The sequence below is a fragment of the Bufo bufo genome, chromosome 1 (assembly GCF_905171765.1).
Source record: "Bufo bufo chromosome 1, aBufBuf1.1, whole genome shotgun sequence".
NCBI lineage: Eukaryota > Metazoa > Chordata > Amphibia > Anura > Bufonidae > Bufo > Bufo bufo.
Window position 1 is genome coordinate 96,146,370 of NC_053389.1, and position 20,523 is coordinate 96,166,892.

The window sequence follows — 20,523 nt, forward strand, 5'->3', positions numbered from 1 at the left end:
ACACTACCAGTCATCAGCTGTTTTCACCAGGGGAAGCTCTATTTGTCTTCATTACATGCCAGTAATTCAACTGTATGCACTTCTTTGACATCTATATACTCTAATAAAATTTAATTTAAAGGGGTTGTCCCTCAAAAAATATTCTACAGATTTCAAACCAGCACCTGGATCTGTATATATTTGTATTTGCACGTAATAAAAAAATATATATATTACAGCTACTAAGTTATTAAATTAAATCTATCTGTATAACGCCACACACTGTTTGCTCTTTTTCTAATTTCTCTGTCCTGCTCACTGAGATGGAAGCACATGCTCAGTTCCATCCTTCTACTGCCACCAGCTGCAGCATACAGATCAAGCCTTCTGAGAAAGGGCATGCCCCTTGAGCTGCTAGATTTAAATAAATCTAGCAGAACAATTGGAACAATGAATAGGGAGATCTCTGGATCCATGGGAGGTACAGGGCTGGTTCTAGCTTTGTTAGAGGTTGTCATGTAATAGATTATGTATGATCTTCATTTTGTACATCAAACATGGGATAACCCCTTTAACCTCCTTTGCAGAATCATATTTGAAAGAGCTGTATCTTTCCTAAGATAAGGCAAAAAATATATACGGGCAGACTACATGGACCATATTGTATTTTTCTACCATCAATCTTCTATGTCTATATACTGCAATTTTACAATCACAGACAACATTTTTGTCCCGAGCCTAAGGCCACTTTCACAAGTTCATTATTTGGTCAGTATTTTGCATCATTATTTGGAATCTACAACCAGGAGAGGATCCAGAATATGGAAAAATACACATTTCCATTAGACTTTTTATCTGTAGGCTCCACTAATGGTTTTAGCTTACAAATATTGATGCAAAATACTGACCAAATACTGACCGTGTGAAAGGCCTAGTTCACATGTCAGTGTTTGGACAGTGAACAGTAAAAACAGGTGTCAGTCAAAAAGACAGAAGCGGTGCAAATCTTCCCATTATTTCTGCTTTTGCTTCCAACTTGGTTATGGAAATCACTGACCGCTGAAATTTGTTCATAAACCCTTGAGAAAAAAAACAAGACACTGAACTATTTATTATAGTTAATCTTTCACAAAATACATAAGACACACAAAAGCAATAGGACACTCCTTTTAAATAGTTTTCAGACTTTATTTTGTGGTGATTGGACAAAAGACAAGTAATAAAGTTAGTAATGGTTATAACATGCTGTACTGTATACTGTGCACAGTCCTCCAAGACTCTTACAGCAGATCACAGCGGATTTACTACCCTAGAATTGTAATGTATGGACAGACATAAATTAAAAAAAAATCAATTTGTACATTATGGATATAAATGCTAGTAGACCAGGGAAAGTAAAACTAACTGAAATGTAAGTGCACACAAAGTCAATTATGCCTGGTAAGATGGTGAATGGTTGTATATATGGCTGTATAGAACAGAGGACGGGATGTTTGATGATATCTTCTACAGCTCCAATGGTCAACGTAAAGCTCTTGGCTCTCTTTCTACAGTCACATGTCCCCCAATTGACCACTGGCTGTTCCTTATGTTGGCCACCATTCTTATATGGCATTCAGAAGTTCATTTTCCATTGCAGCCAGGAGATCACTCTTAGTGGCATAATCCCCTTGTTCTTCACTAGTCTTTATAAAATAGTATTTTGACTGAGATATTTTTAAAACCACAGAAAGTTCATTATTGTAGGGAAGTGCAAAAAAAAAGAAAAGTACCCCGTAACCTATAGAACAAGGTCACTGCAAACCAAACTGGTAATCTACGGGATAAAAATGATTGGCTGAATAGGTTAACATCTGAGAGCTTGATCTCTTACTCTCTGGAGCGACTACCACTTGACTAAAACTATGTCTAACAAGTATTATCAAAGGGCATATTACTAAGCAGGAACACAATTGTGCTGTGCCCCATTTTTGTTCTCTGGCACATTTTGGATAGCCTCGACAAGCCCTTTGTAATACTTAGCTTACCCCTCCCACCCTGCTCTCCCTAAAGTAAAGTGAACTGTCCTCATCTGGACACAAGAAACAAGCTCCATACACAATCAATTCCACTTGTATGCACATGAGCAGAGGCTGGTTTATGGCCCTCACTATTATGTCCTTTATACCTCTCGTTGAAAAACTTTTGTCAATACTTTTGGTCACTATTTTATGTACATAAATAGCACCGAAGGAAAAAAAAGGTTTCTACATAATTTTTTACTATGTTACTATGCATTTGGAGTAGAAATAATACATTGATTTTACTATCTACTAGCATTCTAGATGAACATCACCTACTGCAATCTAGAAAGATAAATCTGGATTTTATGGTTTGTGTAGGAATTTTTCCCTCTTGAGAGGCCAGACTGTGGTAGACCATTGCAGCCCTTCAATAGTTATCTAAAAGTATTGTTTCACAGTCATAAAAATGTATAAAAAAAAATAAACATCTACAACTCATTGATGCTGAGGAAGAAGCATGTGGCTTCTGTTCTCCAGAAAAGAAAGTAAGCGGTGTGCATACAGGAGGAATTTACTGCGTATAAATATGAATACATTTCACACTAGAACACAGGGTAGAATTGCAGACAAGCCAGGGAGAAGGAGCAGGCGCACATGAGACACGCACATAATTAAGATCTCATCAACCTAACCCTCATGACTTATTAATAAAAAACAGAGTTAAAAAGGTGGTATCTACAGAAGAACATCCATGTTACCAGATACAATGTCCTCTTCCCATTTCATGTACAATGGTACAGGCGGAAGTGATGTGGACTGCACACTTGTCTTCATTGAGTGGGAAAAACTTGTGTCGTCAACTACATACTGTAGGCTTTATATATTGGTATACATGGTTTCTACATAGGATAATACCACACAGATAATCCCTTAATGTAAGCTAAAATTTTATATTTGTTTAACCCTTCTTTCATGGGTCATGTGATTTATGAGATGTACAGTATTAAAGTAACATAAAACGTAATGGTGACTTCTGTTATTTGGAAGCCTTTCTTCTATACCATTTATGGTATCAACAGTGGCTTATGAGCCATCATCAAAATGGTAACTCACTATAGAGTCTCTAAGGTCATTGTTAATTTATAGATCATTATTGCTATCATTCAATAAAGAACAAAGGCATTCCCATCACTAGGGAGAGCAGCAGTACGAGAGAGGGATTGCATCTGTTACCCAGTAGACATGGAGATAAACTCCTTAGTCGAATGGATGACAATGAACCTTGACTGGTATTCCTTGTCAACTCTGGGGCTTTGCATGGGACTAGAAATAAAATCACTGGTTCAGCTGGTCACATCTTAGAATCTGAGATAACGTATATCTGATCAGGAAACTCCATCTAGATGTGTTACTTTATATATGGGTAAAATTATGTGACATATGTAAGGTACAACTAATACATTTTTATGGAGTTAAAGTCTACAGCTTCCAGTCGAATGACCAACATGTGGCCAGGCCGCCACTCCCAGCTTGTGCAGACAAATTAATTCCCTACTTAAAAACAGGAGCTGAATTGGTTGTTATTTTATTGCCCTAAATTAGACGTATGTACAACCTCCCAATTACTACTAGAGGCTGCTGGATGTAACTTCGCTAACAGAAAGGGTTAAACAAATGTTACCAGAACAAAAAGCTGATAATTGAAAATTCACAAACCACTAAAAAGAAACTGAATAAATGTAAAGAAAATCTCCAAAAAATATCTCCTCCAGCATTTTTATAAACACCCTGTCCTAGAAGGGATTACGCCTTGGATAAACCAAGGAAATTACTCAACAACTTTACTGGACCAAATAAACCAACAACCACCTTCCAGGTCGAATGTATAAATGGAATTGGAGGACATAAAATACTCTCCTCCACCTTCCTCCCCTCTAATTCTGCTGTGATAAAAATAGCTTGGACATCAACTAACAGACAGAACCACAGAAGAAAAACAAACAAACAAGGAATGTAAGACTGGAAGGTTCTATAATGGAAATCCCTAGGCGGAGCATAAGAATTTTGATGAGATATGGGATGGGTAGGGGGTTTAGGAATCATTCAGACCTTGTAAAACTGAAGATCATTGTACAAGAAGGCCACATTTTTACACCAGAGACTCCTCACCTCCTCATTTTTCTTTAAGATCATGTCTCAGGCATGCAAGGCAGTCAGCAGCAGGGACATCCATCATAACTGATATCACAGGTATCTCTCACAATAAGAGCGTACGGCCCAAGCACCAAACATGACAAGAAGGGGTCATAACACATGCACTCATACACACCAAGGCAACAACACTGCAACCGTCAGGGTGGGTCAGTGAAAAGACAGATGCAACCAACCCCCTTATAAATGTAATTCTGCACTTCAATACAAAATTCTGCTTCATCTCCCCAGTAATCCCTGATTTGACTTGAATAAGGCCCTTGTGAGGTGCACAGTCCTCACATATTACCTGCAAATAACACACTCTCTGTTACATAAAATTGTGCCCACCCCATGTGGATTTTGGTCTGGTTGCATTATTGGAAGTCACACACATCCACACATAGAGACATCGCCTTCTCCTTCCTCCCCCCACACACAAAATATAAAAAGCAATAAGTTTACAAAAATATAAAATAATTACAGCAGTGGATGGCGGGGAGAGGAGGGAAAAGGGGCTGGCCAGAAAGGAGGAAGATAAGTTGGTCTCGGATTATTTGGCTGAGCAGTATAATATAGGGGGGTTGTTCAATGAATCCTCCACCAGGTGCAGTTCTTGCTGGTCAATAAGAACGTCCTTCATGCATCCGATGAAGCCGGTGCTGTATGCTTTGGGCAGCTTATATGAAACACTCAGTTTCTCTATTCCACCTGCAGATAAAGAGAAAACACCATAGATTCCAATCACCAATGTGTAAAAAAAAGGGAGCAGTCATTTTGAGATTTAAAGTAATCATAAAAATATGGCCTGATAATTGGCCCTCTTCAGATGGTCATCAGAGGCTTCAGGTTCGGAGCTTCCATCAGCCGTTAGATGGCAGGAATAGCAGGCAGTGCTATTCTTACCATCAAAACAACATATCCCCAAAGGACCTAATTGTAAGGCAATGGGGAGAGAGGGGTGTTCAATCAATGCAGATGTGAACGTCGCTACAGTTTAGGTTACAAGTTACGAATGCAACATGAAGCCTTTACCTTGATGACAACTTTGAGCTGCTCAAGTTATTTTGCTATCGGTGCAGCGGATCAGGTCAGAAAGTCCCTCTTTTTTTATAGAGTTCACAAAATGACAGACATCATTCAGGCCTGCCCTGACATGATGGAACATGAGTGGATGTGTATCAGAACACTGGACGGAGATTAGCTATCTTCTCATCTCAATTACCACTTGGCTGTTCCACTCGAATCACTGCTGTCTATGAAGCCAAGCGCCACATTAAATATAGAGATGCAGAAGCTTTTACCGCTTTTACAACACTAAACACTACATCTATTCCTTTACCGTATAAAGCATTTGTCCCTGGCATTTTTCCCCATTTTGACATTTTGTGCGGAGGCATCTGTGTTTTTATCAGGGCATAGGAGAACTGAGTAATCCTTGGCAGTCCAGCTGTTGCTATGCGGCAGCTTCAATGATGCTCAGTCTCGTTTTCCTTTTATACTGAAACATAAATGCCGCTGATCTGTCAGCTTTTTATTACAAACATAATAAGCTACAAGTGTCTCCTATTGTGCAACTGTAGTTTGCATGTACTGTGAGCGTGTCATCACGTGGATACGATGAAAGAAAATGATTAGACCAATATTCAATAAGGATGTATGAGGGGTTTAAAAATGAGCTATTCTCATCTTGTAAACTGGTGGTACATCGCTAGGGTATGCTATCACTGTATGATTGGTGGGGGATGGAGCTCTGGGACCCACACAGATTTTTAGAATGAAGAGACCGATGTAGTGCTGCGTCTCCTTCTATATTTTCCCTACACACCCATGTAGTGTTGGACTGGGGTCCCTAGGGTCCACTGATAAAATCAATTTCAGGGGCCCAATATACAGCTACCGTACTTGCAAATACTGTACTATCTGCTCAAACAGCAGCAGGCAGCTGCAAGACACTCAAGATGGTTGATTATGGGTTCCCTGCAGCGACTTCAAGAAAGCAGGTCCATACTGGCTGGCCGGCCTCGGTACGTCACCTCAGCTTCCTGATGGATCTATATTAATAAACTGAGTAGTTTGTTAGATAATCTACCCAGTTTGTTATATGTAAGCTGTCTATCTGTATGTAGAGCAGTCAAGCTACTGTGCCATGTGCCACTTGTGCAGGGGGTAAAGAACTGGGGGCTCACCCTGGCTCAGAGGCCCACCGGGGGATTCACATGTTTCCTTGTGGGAAAGTATGAGCCTGCATCCGTGCTTCAAGCAACTTGAATGGAACGTGCTTCAGTTTCTGCATAGAGGGTAGCCGAGCCACTGATGTGCAGGGAAAAAGAGAAGGGCGCATCTCTGCACCACAGCTTCACGAGTGACCTCAATGATCATAAAGTAATGGCATAATGTAACTCTATAAATAGGAATAGCCCTTTAACACCATGTCATGTTTGCGGTCAAAATTCTGTACTGATTTATTTCATAAAGGAGTATTTCCATCTTGTTACGATATCCCATTACTTTATGATCAGTGGGAGTCTGACCTCTAGAACCCCCATGATTCTGAGAATAAAAGGGCTGTACTACTGATGTGGTCCTGCATCCTCTTTCTAACTTTTCCCTGCAAAGATACAGCATGGTTCTTGCTACCATTGGCTTACTGCATACTGTGTTATTACAGAGTTTAATGTATGAACAGTATGCAGTAGGCTGGTAAGAGCTCATGGATGCCATGTTTTATATAGTCGAATATTGAATAGTTGAATTGGCACAATGTTGTGGCCGTAGAACATTTTCCCTTGGTATAGCAGCTCATTACCAGAGGTTCCAAAAACAAGCCCCAGGTGACAGCAGAACGTCAAGGCAGCTTTTTCTTCTGACTGATGAGGGAAGATGTTTAATAATTCTGTACCATTTTACAACTGAACCTACTGCTGTAGTGAAACCTACCCAGCCAGAGGGCACCATCGGTATCCAGTTGTTTTGCTCCAAGTGGAGATGAACCAAAGACTGGCGCCTCATTGCCAACTTGTAGGATGCCATCCCTGTTATTTCTAGAAGATAATCCAAACACAACATAAGGGGCTAGAAGAAACTTTAAATATGGACATTTTATTATTTTATTAGTTCAGAAAGTAAAGTGCTGCGATAATCAGAATCCAAGGATCACCAATGTCAATGATGTTGTTAAAGGTTACACCACATTAGAGTTAACATACACCAGCATGACCACTACGTCTCAAATTCCTCTTGTATCCGCCAATCTCTTGGCGCATTCACGCAGCCGCCACCTGACCCCAATGTTTTTATAATTTCTGCAATGGCAGAGTACATTGTGTCCCTCATATTCCAGCCCTGGCATGCAAAGCATTCAGAGAGTTCTGAGCCCCAATGATCCCCCCATGGGCGGCAGCCATCCAAATCCATGGCCTGCCAGTGCCCATGGAGAGTTCTGTCGTTCATGGAATGTAATGTGACTACAAATCCTACATAACTTAACCTTTCATGCCAAACAGGAGGAACCCTGATATGTACAGTACTCAGATGTTAGTCAGTTCTCCCCTACAGACTACTTGATGTCTATAGCAATAATGAATCCATCAATCTTCGCATCAATATTATATCTACTTCTACATGTAAGTATTGGACTTCCTTGTGTAAACATGAAATCAGAAGCCATGACTGCGCCAATGTACAAGACACATGGTTAAATATAATGACAAGCCAACTATATCTTCTCATTGTCCATCACTGAACTGAGTGGAATGTGACTTCACATTTTATGAGCTTTCCAAACATCTGCAAGTAAACCTCCCAAGCTATTGCAAAGCATGAAATGCATTTCTTGATGACAAATTAATGTCTTCTGCATCTCATTGATGAGGTGCGCGATGTTGTAGCACAGGTTTATGTAGTAGCAGTAGAGACAGAATGGTCCAGAGGAATGCCCTGGAATCCGGAGCAGGCAAGCCCCTGCACGCCTATCTTAGCTTTTCCACCCGTTCACCATTCTGCAGATGCCTCACTCTATTCTTATCCCAGGGGGCACTGAAGGGCATAACGGACTGAGGGATAATCCCAGGCATATGCTTACTCCCACTGAACTCTGTGCATCCATGCTGGCTGACCAATATCAGACGTATAATAAGATACTCAAATAGTCATTAATCTGCCATATCAGAAAAGCCCACCAATGGTTTATTTAAATGACGAAACCCTCTAATATCTTGTTATACCATGTCTTACCTTAGTGCTTTAATGCGAATCCACTGATTGGTGTTCACCGGTATGGTAGAGCGGAGGACGACAGGCTTAGATCCAAGATCATAGGTCATTTGAATATAACCTGCTACCACAGCAAGAGCAATATAGTCCGAGCGTTCGGTTCCTTTTCCACTCCACAGAATGAGACCTTGAGTCGCTTCAGTCTTGATACTCAGCTCAAACTGGTTGGTTAGGAGGGCCTTCTCACTGGAAAAAGGAGCCACAATAAGTAATTCATGTGTGCAGAGCAAGGTGGGCTTTACTTTACTGGTCATGACAAATATTATTGTATATCCCATACACAAATTCCAAGATGAAAAGACACCGTTTCACAAAGGCCTTCTCCTGGCTTAAAGTGAACCTGTCATCAACTTGATGCTGACCTCACTGAGTGCAGCATAAAATAGTCACAGAAATGCTGATTTCAGCGGTGTGTCACTCATCAGCTAAAAGTAAGTGGTTGCTGAGAACCAGCATCCATAATAATTGCAGCTCAGGCCTTGAAAAGAGTTAAATCTACCTGAGAAGAGTCATGGTTATTCATAATCTCCTGCTCTCTCACCCATCTGCTGATGATTGGCAGTTCTCTCTTAGAGAGATAGGAAAAAAACTAGGTAGAAGACTGTCAATCATCAGCAGGTGGGCAGGAGAGCAGGAATTCATGAATAACCAGGACTCTTCTCAGGTGGCCGTGACTCTTTTCCAGGCCCAGTCTGCAATGATTGTGATGTCGGTTCTCGGCAACCACTTCTTTTTAACTTATGACAGACCGCTGAAATCAACTCACCTGTCTCTACTTTATACTGCCATTAGTATGGGCAGCATAAAGTTGATGACAGATTCCCTTTAAATAGTACATTTGTAGGGTCCAACTCCCTATAGCATTCCTCTTATCACAGTAATATACTGTAGATTTACGATTTGTTGTTGGTCAAATGCTAATAACCAAGATTTATTTATACGACTGGCTTTCCAATTGTAGAGTATGATTTCCTATTAATACTTTTTTGATTTGTAAATGGTTAATTCCTCATATGTTACAGTACCCCAAAAAAGCTGAAAGGGTGTAATCACACCATCTAAACAAGATTTCGAAAACTCAAGGTCCCTATACCCGCTGTTTTTGGTGGGACTGTCAGTCTATTATGTATGATGAGATCCCAACTGTACCCTGACAGATGATGTCAGAGGATAGAAGGATTGGTTGAACTGCGTTTCCACTACCAATTCTTTTGTTATCCCAGGAGAAAAGCCGCCACCAAAGCTGTCTGCCAGCGGCTTTCTCCTCTCTCCCCGTTGAAAGCATATACATGATCGGCCAAACCAAACTTGTAGATATACTCTTTCAGCCGACAGCTATAGAAAAGGTATGGGCACCTTTATATTGGGTAGGACCAATTTTATCAAATATGCTTCTTCCCACCTCCCTCAGTCATTCAGCAGAGTCAAAAGGGGTTGTTATGGAGGACTTACTTCATCTGAGCCATTGAATGGCCTTTGGTGTAGGAGGTGCATAAGGTTACGTAGAGCTTCTACTCTAGAAAAGGTATGCCTGGGTGATTCAACGCTGGATCATAGCATTTATTTCGTTCTATGTGTATACTCTGATGTGATTGCATGTTATATTCTGTACACAGGTTACACTGGATTGAATACATCAAAAATACATCCAAATATAATATTAACACGGATCCACATCACATACACAAACCACTGACAGCACATTGACAAAACAACGACACAACATCGCAAACCACCTCCACTTTCCATATTTAGGGCGCCTAACTATATGTATAGTTAATGGTGTACGTCTTATGACAGATTTAGTAGAACTTCTGGATTCTTTCACCCACACAGCAACAGCTGAGAAGATCGGGAATTCCCTCAAGCAAAAAAACTGGTTGAGTGATATGGACAGTGGGCCCATATACTGTTGCAAATTCTCTTATGTCCCCCTGGATTTTCAAGTCAGATTTGAGGCAAATCCAAGACAAAATCCGCAAGTAACACAAGAGGAATTTGGTGTGGATTTGGTGCAGAAACTGTACACTTAAAGTCTCCATACACCTTCAATAGCTGTTGAGTAAATGCTCATTTGGCTATTCCTTCTGACTCCCCACACACACACACATGCACCTTTTGCTCAGCCAAGTGTGCATGAGTTATTTATGTGGAGAGAGGATTAAGCCTCTGGCAGACATCTCTGGTGGTATCTCCACTGAAAACAAAATGATTGGGCATTTAAATTCAGCATTCCCAATCTTTAAATTTCTTTCCCCCCACATCATCTGTTAAGAGATAGTCAGCCAGTTCTACAGAAATCATCAGGTTTGGATGACTTTTCAGTTATATTTATGGGTCTCTAAAGTAGTTTTATGACAGTTTTATACTGATGACCTATCCTCTGGATAGGTCACCATGTATCTGATCGGTGGGGGTCCAACACCTGGGACACTCACCTATCAGCTGTTTGAGAAGGCACCAGCACTTGCAGTAGCAAACGCAGCCTTCTCTGAGATTTCTTTAGGTTATGTGATGTCACGTTCATTGGTCACATGGCCTAGGCGCAGCTTAGCCCCAATGAAGTGAATGAGGTTGAGCTGCGATACCAAGCACAGCCACTATACAACGTACGTGTGCTTGGTGAGCAGCGTGAAGGCCACAGTGCTCACAGAAGTGCTGGTGCCTTCTCAAACAGCTGATTAGCAGGGGTCCTGGGTGTCAGACCCCCACCGCTCAGATACTGATGACCTATCCTGAGTACAGGTCATCAGTATAAAACTCCTGGAAACCCCTTTAAGTCAAGATTTTTACTATAAGCACCATTTTGAAAGGAATCCATCGAATGAGTTGAATATTTACCAATAAAATGGGTAAGGGCTGATATACTGTATTATATATACATTTTGGTTTCGTTCACTATAGATGACAAGTTTGTCTATCAAACAAGCCAAGGAGATAAATTCAGTCTTTACCCTAGGGAGTTTCCCTTGGGAAGCCCCATTTCAACTTGTATGGGGATTTCCATCCAGTCCAAACGGCAGATGTTGCTAATAACTTGATATGTGGACACTGTAGTAGCACCACTAACTCAATACTCCAAGTAAGCATAATCAGAAATACATGTAGTGAAGGTGTAGAAGGTCTCTCCTGAAATCTGTAGCTACTAGAACGGTGTTAAATAGTAGTGCTACAGTCTGAGTAGGATTTCAATGTTGAAGATTACATGAACTAAACCCCCCTCTTCCCTTAGTTTCAGGACAGGACTATCCTTCTGAGAACTTGGCCAGATATATACTTATAGCTGTATGAATAATAATCCATGGATTATACAATCAACTACACCTGGTACATTGGTTGAAAAGTGGCCAAGCTTTAAATTCCCCCATCTGGCATCACATTAAGGTTAGGGTTACACTCTCATATTGAGTGCAGCCAGGTTAGAGACCTCATGTTTTTATAACTTAGTGGAAAGGGATTTGTTGAAAGTGTTATGATCCCAAAATAACGTACAGTACATCCGTCTGCAAATTAATGGGAGAAATACTATCTCGAATCTGGAGTGGTGCCAGGGCTGTTCTTCACAATTGTTGTGCATATCTTTATAATCTCCCACACCGGTATCGGTCTCATCTTTTAATTAATAGACAAAGTGCCCAACTATGAATAAACATGGAAAATCTTATAGCAGGTCTAAAACAAAAGGACCACACCAACAGCAGCGACAGACAAAGCAGGCAGTGGAGGAACTTACCTGGGGTCATCTGGGTTGTCCACAGGGCCAAGACTTTAGAAGCAGAAAGAAAGTGGGAGGCATGCAGTAAGCAGCAGCAAAAATAGTGCAGAAAACTCATTTACACCCCCAGCCCCAATAGAGCAAGGCCCATATGACAACAGCCTGAATGTGGCTACAAAATACCAAAATTCATTAATAGGGTATTCCCATCCCAGACTTATCCACAGAACAGGGCCCTGTTTTCAGGCTGTAGGGTATGAAGAGGTGGCCAAGTATGTGCTGCTCTCACCATTGACTTCTATGAAAAAATTCAAGGAAAAGCCAAGTGCAGTTACGATAAAAAGTGAATGGAGAGAGCTGTGTAGATGCAGCCAACTCTTCACTGCAGCTGGCAAACGGGATCCTGTTCTTGAGATAGATGTGGGCCCCGGAGGTGGGACCTGCATCTATTAGACTTTTATGGCATAGCCTGTGGATATGCCATAAAAGTCCAGTTATGTATCTGACTAGAGGGGTCAGTAAGCAAAGCTAAAGCCAGTATAAGTGGCCACCATTTCAAAAATGTCCTAGTGATATGATTACTATATAGGCTTTACATACAAATCCAAATTTTGATCAGAAGTTTTCAGACAACCCAGAAAAATCTTCTGTCCCAGTTTTTCATAGTGGAGACTTTGATTCATGTCCGAGCTCTAGGCTTCCCAACTAATGGCTATCATCCTGTATTAAGGACTATTACAGTAATTTGTAAAATGCATCATTTTATTTCTTTGTAGAAAGAGGAGGACTATAGAGGATATGTGTCAAAATGACTCCAAAGAGTAGCAGAAAATGGATCTCGGCTTTCGTCTGAGCCGGAGGCAATAGAAGACTAACTAATCTTGTTTGTTACATTGGACTCAGCTCTCTCAGGGATGGAGGTTAATGGCTGGATTTATCAGTTTACCATCTCCGGCATTATGTGATCTCTGCAGTTGATGAATCTCAATAAGCCTTAGAAATTAACCTGATAATGTCCATAGACGTGTCGTCATAATCCTCCATTATAAACTTAATTACCTTCCCCTGAAGAGTCAAAGGGTGTCTGTGACCTGAAAAATTGCCTTCAAAGTAAATATACTCATCATATAGGGTAGAGGCCCCTAAACATAACCATAAATACCTTCCTTGCTAAAAATCTACTCTTCTAATCATAAAAAATACTTATTTTTATTAATATGCCAATACAATTTTCTGTGTGCCGTTGATGGGGACGCTCTGTCCGGTGCAGTATCACTCTGCTAGTAACTCCACCTCCCCTCTTGTTTGATATTTCCTGGGATTTCAGAGTTCATAGCGATGACACAGAGGAAGCCAAGTGCACCAAACAGGATGGACCCGCCCAAAGTGCACCATGGACCATATTTGTACAAAAATAATTGGAGCATTTCCCACAATTAACAGAAATATAAATAACCATGATTTTTTTCATAGCATATGACCCCTTTCATACATTTAAGAAGCTGTGAGAACAATTTGGCTTCCAAGATGAAAAAAACTACAGGCACCCTGTGGTCCTTTTTTAAGATACTAAGACATAGAACAAACTGCAACTTGTAATTCAACAGCATCTCAGGAGGTGGAGGTTGCCTTCCTGGAACTGAGGACGAGATCTAGAGGCTTCAAGCTGGATGTATTGGGGTGAATAATAACTATACATAATTTCAATGGAATACATAAGAAAAACAGAGAAAAGTTTGTGAACTTTACACGGAAAACATATCTAAACTTGTGTCCATAACACTGTTGTAAGCCATCTGCACAGACCATGTTTCTTTTGTCTTTGGATCATCATGTTTTAAAGGGTTTTCTGAGACTAAAATATGGATAACCTATCCTCAGGATAGGTCATCAGTATCTGATTGGTGGGGCCCAACTACCCCTACCCTCACGGATTAGCTGTTTGAAGAGGCAATGAGTGGTGCAGCCTCTTCCTAAATAGATCAAAGATGTCACGTTTATCAGTCACATAACCTAGATGCAGCTCAGTCCCATTCAAGTGAAGCCAAGCATAGCCACTATACAATGTGTGGCGCTGTGCTTGCTATGCTGTGAAAAGGTTGCAGCGCATACCAAACAGCTGATCGGTGGCAGTGCGGGAAGTCGTAAGTTATCACATGAGGAATGCAAGTAGTGACTAAAACTGACATGTCAGGAGAGGTAACAAGTCTAGTTACCTAGAGGTAACATAGATATGAAATAGTTTGTGGCTCACTATAATAAACTATTACTAAGAACCTGGTGACTCCTACTCAGCAATCTGCTGCGATTATAGCGCTCTTCATCCGGCACGTCGAAGGATGCTGATAATTCTCCTAATATATTTTCTTAATAAAAGCCATATTCTCATTAAAGCATTAAGAGCCCTTCAAAGCAATTCTAAAAATGTATAAAGACGAGTTACACAGACATCACTATAGGAAGACAAGGACACGGGGGGATGTACATTATTATGCTGCTGGACTGGTTGTCTATGATAACAGGTTGTACTGTTCCGTTTACCGGGTGATATAAGATGACAGTCATTCAAAAGAGGTGTAGAATCAATGGATGCTTTGAACTGGGAGATGACAGACGGGGGTGCTACAAGTATGCACTTCCGATTCACACAGACCGCACAGTGGCCAACAATGGAGAATGAAGAAGAGATACTTTCTCACATGTGCAAGCAATGATCAATATCACGTGAATGGAGCAGGAGAATCTGTGGAGCACACCTGATGGGATGTATGGACTGGGCAGGTATGGCCATTTTACTTACTCAGGTATCTCATTAGTCAGGTGGCTTGAAAACAAGGAAACAACATGGACACATATAAGACAGAAGACAGACATGTGACACACTGACAGCTACTTGCACATTAAAGGGAATTTATCATCAGTTACCTTATAGTATATATATCTTATAAGTGTGTATATATACATAGATTATATATATACAGTATATATATATCTATCTTATAAGTGTATATATACCGTATATATACATATACATTGTACCACTCGGTTACATTATTACTTGTAGTTACATAATCTCACTCAGCTATTTTCATACCCCCACAGAGGTTTATGTATGACTGACTGCTGCTATATACAACTGGAGAGACCCAACATATAACACCCATGTATAGGTAATAAATGTTCATGATGGGATTACTCCTTTACATGACACGGACACTTGTAGCCACACATGTCCTTTGACGTGTCTCCATAATCCTCATTCTAAGGCCCAATGCACACGACTGTATCTGTTTTGTGGTCTGCAAACTGCGGATCTGCAAAATACAGATGTGGTCCGTGTGCCGTCCACATTTTATTTGTGGACCTATTGTTTTCAACAGGTCCGCATTTTGCAGACACAGTCTATCTTTTTGCGAAACAGACATGCGGATGCAGAAAGCACATGGATCATCCACAGAACATGTCTTATACTTGTCCGCAAAATGCGTACCGGTGACCCATTGAAGTCAATGGGTACACAAAAAATGTGGATGGAATACGACCACAAAACCGCACAACAGATATGGTTGTGTGCATAGGGCCTCATATGGTTGCTCTGCAACATTACACTAAGTGAATGAAACTTTATAAATGTCAGTCAAGTAGAATCAGAAACATCAAATGCCATCCAGACATTCATGTCTATGTTCCTGAGTTTCAGACCAGGAAAGTACTTAAGTAATGCAATGAAGAAATCACAGGAAGCATGTCCGACAGGTCCATACATCTGGATGTAGACATGGCGACCAGAGTGGAAAATGTAGCATGACAGCTGTTTATTATACTCGTGATTTTTTGTTAATAAAAATTCCAGATATAATTTACAGACATATTCCCTTTAATAATCCAGTCCAGTAAGCAGCACATACAGGGAGATTTATCAATGCAATTTGAACGCATACAGATGTCTGTGGTGATGTCCGTATTATACTGTGATCTCTCTTCATCCCTGACTGCGATACAAAACACAGTACCGTAAAAGATCTAACCTCTGAACCTACAAAATAAAGTCCCAGCCTGATACTGGAGAATCTGACATTACAAACACATACATGATCTGTACAATTACTTAAAGGTGTTGTTCAGCTTTGGAAGCTTTTTAAGTGTGGGCAGCACCATTTTGTATCTGTTGAAAAAAATCATACTCACCCGTGCCCTGCTGCTCCATACCAGCTCCCTTCACTGATCTTCCAGGTCAACCTAAAAACCGCTCTGTATTTTCATGGTGACCGGTTCATATTCTACTGCCCCCCACTCCGTCTCCTTGCAGCGATTTTCCAGTCCTTGTCCTGTACACTTCCAGACAGACAGACCACATGCCCAACTGCAGCCAATGACTGGCCTTGGAGGTCACGTGTCCCCAAACAGCATATCACAGCTAGGTCACATGCCGCTTGAGGACTTGTCACTGCTGGGCCAGTGATTGGCTGCAGAGGTGCATGGGACTCCGTAGATCCACATGTTTACAGGACAAGGACTGGAAAAATGCTGAAGGGAGACAGTGAGTGGGAATGGAGTGGTGGAAAGCGGTTATGCAGGAGAGGTCTCCCCTGCATAACGAAAACGGGACGGATCCGTTTTGAAGCCCATAGACTTCTGCCTCTAAAGGCACTCCGTCATAGAATTGCGTTATGGTCCGTGGGAACGGAATCCTTAATGCAATTCACCTTTCACCAACAAACGTAGTGTGAACGAATTTCAAAATATGAAATTCGCTCATCTCTAATGAAGACCACTATCAGGGGAAACAAGAATCTGACATGATACATGTTAATGGAACAGCTGAAGTGTTTAGCCAACAGGAGGACAGGGTGAAATGTACCTTTTAGTGATGGCGTTGTGGTATTCCAGGTAAGTCTTCCCATCAAAGGACACTGCTTCAGAGTCGCCTGCTGCCTTTTCAATGGTAACTGTGGAAGAGAAGGACACCCAACAATTTATAGTAGATGTAACTAAAGGAAGGTACAATACCTAAAGGGGTATTATGGCCTATCCTTATTTGATTGATGGAGGTCTGATTCCTGGCATACCTGATGATCACCTGAACGAAGGGGCCAGAAATCTGCTCCAGCAAGTGCTGCGTCACCTTTATTATTAGCATAGCGCCATTTGTTTGGTTGTGGTTGTGCCTGGTACTGCAGGTCACTCCAATTCACTTGAATTTACAGAGAAGTCGTCAATTCATACATATACACAGAAAGTGCTAGTGATGTATCTCAGCCATGAATATTTCTAAATATGCACTAAATACCGTAAATAGAAATGTTATCCTCTAGATCAGGGATCAGCAACCTTCGGCACTCCAGCTGTTGTGAAACTACAATTCCCAGCATGCTCCATTCATTTCTATGTGAGTTCTTAGAAGAGCAGAGCAAGTATGCATGCTGGGAGTTGTAGTTTCACAACAGCTGGAGTGCCGGAGGTTGCCTACCCCTGCTCTAGATTAATAATGAATGTCACTGTTAAGTAAAAACATTGGGCTAGTTAAATTAAATGAATTTTCTCTAGAAGCCCATATTTATCTCTTCTATGATCAAGGATGTCCTCCCCATAAGGCACACTGATGACAATACAACATTGGTTAAAGGAACACTCTAGGTAAAACTGCATTAGGCATAATACAATATATCAGTTTTCCTCTAAAGGAATATTCGCAGTTTTCCAAAGGCTAATGACATAGAAACATAGAATGTGTCAGCAGATGAGAACCATTTGGCCCATCTAGTCTGCCCGATATACAGAATACTATGAATAGCCCCTGGCCCTATCTTATATGAAGGATGGCCTTATGCCTATCCCATGCATGCTTAAACTCCTCCACTGTATTTGCAGCTACCACTTCTGCAGGAAGGCTATTCCATGCATCCACTACTCTCTCAGTAAAGTAATACTTCCTGATATTACTTTTAAACCTTTGCCCCTCTAATTTAAAACTATGTCCTCTTGTAGCAGTTTTTCTTCTTTTAAATATTCTCTCCTCTTTTACCTTGTTGATTCCCTTTATGTATTTAAAAGTTTCTATCATATCCCCTCTGTCTCTTCTTTCTTCCAAGCTATACATGTTAAGGTCCTTTAATCGTTCCTGGTAAGTTTTATCCTGCAATCCATGTACCAGTTTAGTAGCTCTTCTCTGAACTCTCTCCAAAGTATCAATATCCTTCTGGAGATATGGTCTCCAGTACTGAGCACAATACTCCAAATGAGGTCTCACTAGTACTCTGTAGAGCAGCATGAGCACCTCCCTCTTTCTACTGGTAATGCCTCTCCCTATACACCCAAGCATTCTGCTAGCATTTCCTGCTGCTCTATGACATTGTTTACCTACCTTTAAGTCTTCTGAAATAATGACCCCTAAATCCCTTTCCTCAGATACTGAGGTTAGGACTGTATCACTGATTTTATATTCTGCTCTTGGGTTTTTATGCCCCAGGTGCATTATCTTGCACTTATCAACATTAAATTTTAGTTGCCAGATTTTTGACCATTCCTCTAGTTTTCCTAAATCTTTTCCATTTGGTGTATCCCTCCAGGAACATCAACCCTGTTACAAATCTTTGGGTCATCAGCAAAAAGACACACCTTACCATCGAGGCCTTCTGCAATTTCGCTGATAAAGATATTAAACAATATGGGTCCCAGAACAGATCCCTGAGGTACCCCACTGGTAACAAGACCATGGTCTGAATATACTCCATTGACTACAACCCTCTGTTGTCTGTCCCTCAGCCACTGCCTAATCCATTCAACAATACTAAAGTCTAGATAAGCGATGTCTACTGCACCTCCACCATCTATTATTTTAGTCACCAAATCAAAAAAATCAATAAGATTAGTTTGACATGATCTCCCTGAAGTAAACCCATGCTGTTTTTCATCTTTCAATCCATGGGATTTTAGATGTTCCACAATCCTCTCCTTAAGTATGGTTTCCATTAATTTCCCCACTATTGATGACAGGCTTACTGGCCTATAGTTGCCCGATTCCTCCCTACTACCTTTCTTGTGAATGGGCACAACATTTGAAAATTTCCAATCTTCTGGGATGACTCCTGTTGCCAATGATTGGTTAAATAAATCTGTTAATGGTTTTGCTAGTACACCGCTGAGCTCTTTTAATAGCTTTGGGTGTATCCCATCAGGCCCCTGTGACTTATTTGTATTAATTTTAGACAGCTGACTTAGAACCTCTTCCTCTGTAAAGACACATGCATCAAAAGATTCATTAGTCTTCTTTCCTAACTGAGGTCCTTTTCCTTAATTTTTCTTTGTAAAAACTGAACAGAAGTATTCATTAAGGCAGTCAGCTAGTTATTTATCTTCTTCCATATACCTTCCTTCTTTTGTTTTGCAATTCCTTGTTTTAGTTTACTTTTTTCATTTATGTATCTGAAGAATGTCTTATCGCCTTTTTTCACAGACTGAGCTAATTTCTCTTCTGCCTGTGCTTTAGAAGCTCTTATAACTTGTTTGGCCTCTCTCTGCCTAATCTTATAAATTTGCCTGTTATCCTCGTTTTTTTTTTTTTTTTTATAATTCCTAAATGCTATCTTTTTTTTTTTAATGATGAGTACCACAGTGGTCTCTTCCTTTTTTTGCTTTTACTGACAAGCCTAATGCAATTTTCTGTTGCCTTCAATAGTGGCACTTTTAAGTAGTCCCATTTCTCCTGGACTCCAATGAAACTGTTCCAATCTGATAGGGACTCGTATACCACTAATCTAATTTTAGAAAAGTCAGTTTTTCTAAAATCTAAAACTTTTGTTTTTGTGTGGTGTGACTCAGTCACTGTACTTATAGTAAACCACACTGACTGGTGATCACTAGATCCCAAGCTTTGCCCTACAGTAATATCAGATACCAAATTCCCATTTGTGAATACTAAATCTAAAATGGCCTGCTTCCGGGTTGGCTCCTCAACTACTTGCTGTAGAAATAATCCCAGTAGGGAATTTAGAATATCTGTACTCCTGGCAGAACTAGCTATTTTGGTTTTCCAGTTTACATCTGGAAGATTGAAGTCTCCCATAATGATAACTTCCCCCTTCAATGTCATTTTAGCTATTTCCTCAACTAGTAGATCATCTCCTCAACTAGTAGACATATACACACGTCCACCTCTGAGACCCATACCTATCATCAGAATGGGGTTCCCTTGACCTGTCTGGTGAGGCAGCTGCCACATCCAGGCAGTAAATGAATGGTGAGGTGCCACATGCATGGGTTTTTCCTTTCACTTCTATGGGAGTTACGGAAACCATAGCGTAAGGGCTCATGCACACGAACGTATTTTCTTTCGGTGTCCGTTCTTTTTTTTTGGGCGAA

General features: G+C 40.7%; 1 protein-coding gene across 3 annotated transcripts in view; it reads right to left on the reverse strand.

Moving 5' to 3' along the window:
- Positions 1-1,146: 1,146 nt before the first annotated feature.
- Positions 1,147-20,523, reverse strand: part of AGRN (agrin) — a 524,915-nt gene continuing 505,538 nt past the window's right edge. For all 3 annotated transcript variants that reach the window (XM_040427048.1, XM_040427040.1, XM_040427053.1), the window contains 4 exons: positions 17,024-17,111; positions 8,409-8,633; positions 7,113-7,216; positions 1,147-4,883 (listed from right to left, as the gene is read on the reverse strand). In XM_040427048.1, the coding sequence (XP_040282982.1) occupies positions 4,726-4,883; positions 7,113-7,216; positions 8,409-8,633; positions 17,024-17,111 (575 nt within the window). In that variant the 3' untranslated portion in view covers positions 1,147-4,725. The remainder of the gene's footprint in view (positions 4,884-7,112; positions 7,217-8,408; positions 8,634-17,023; positions 17,112-20,523) is intronic.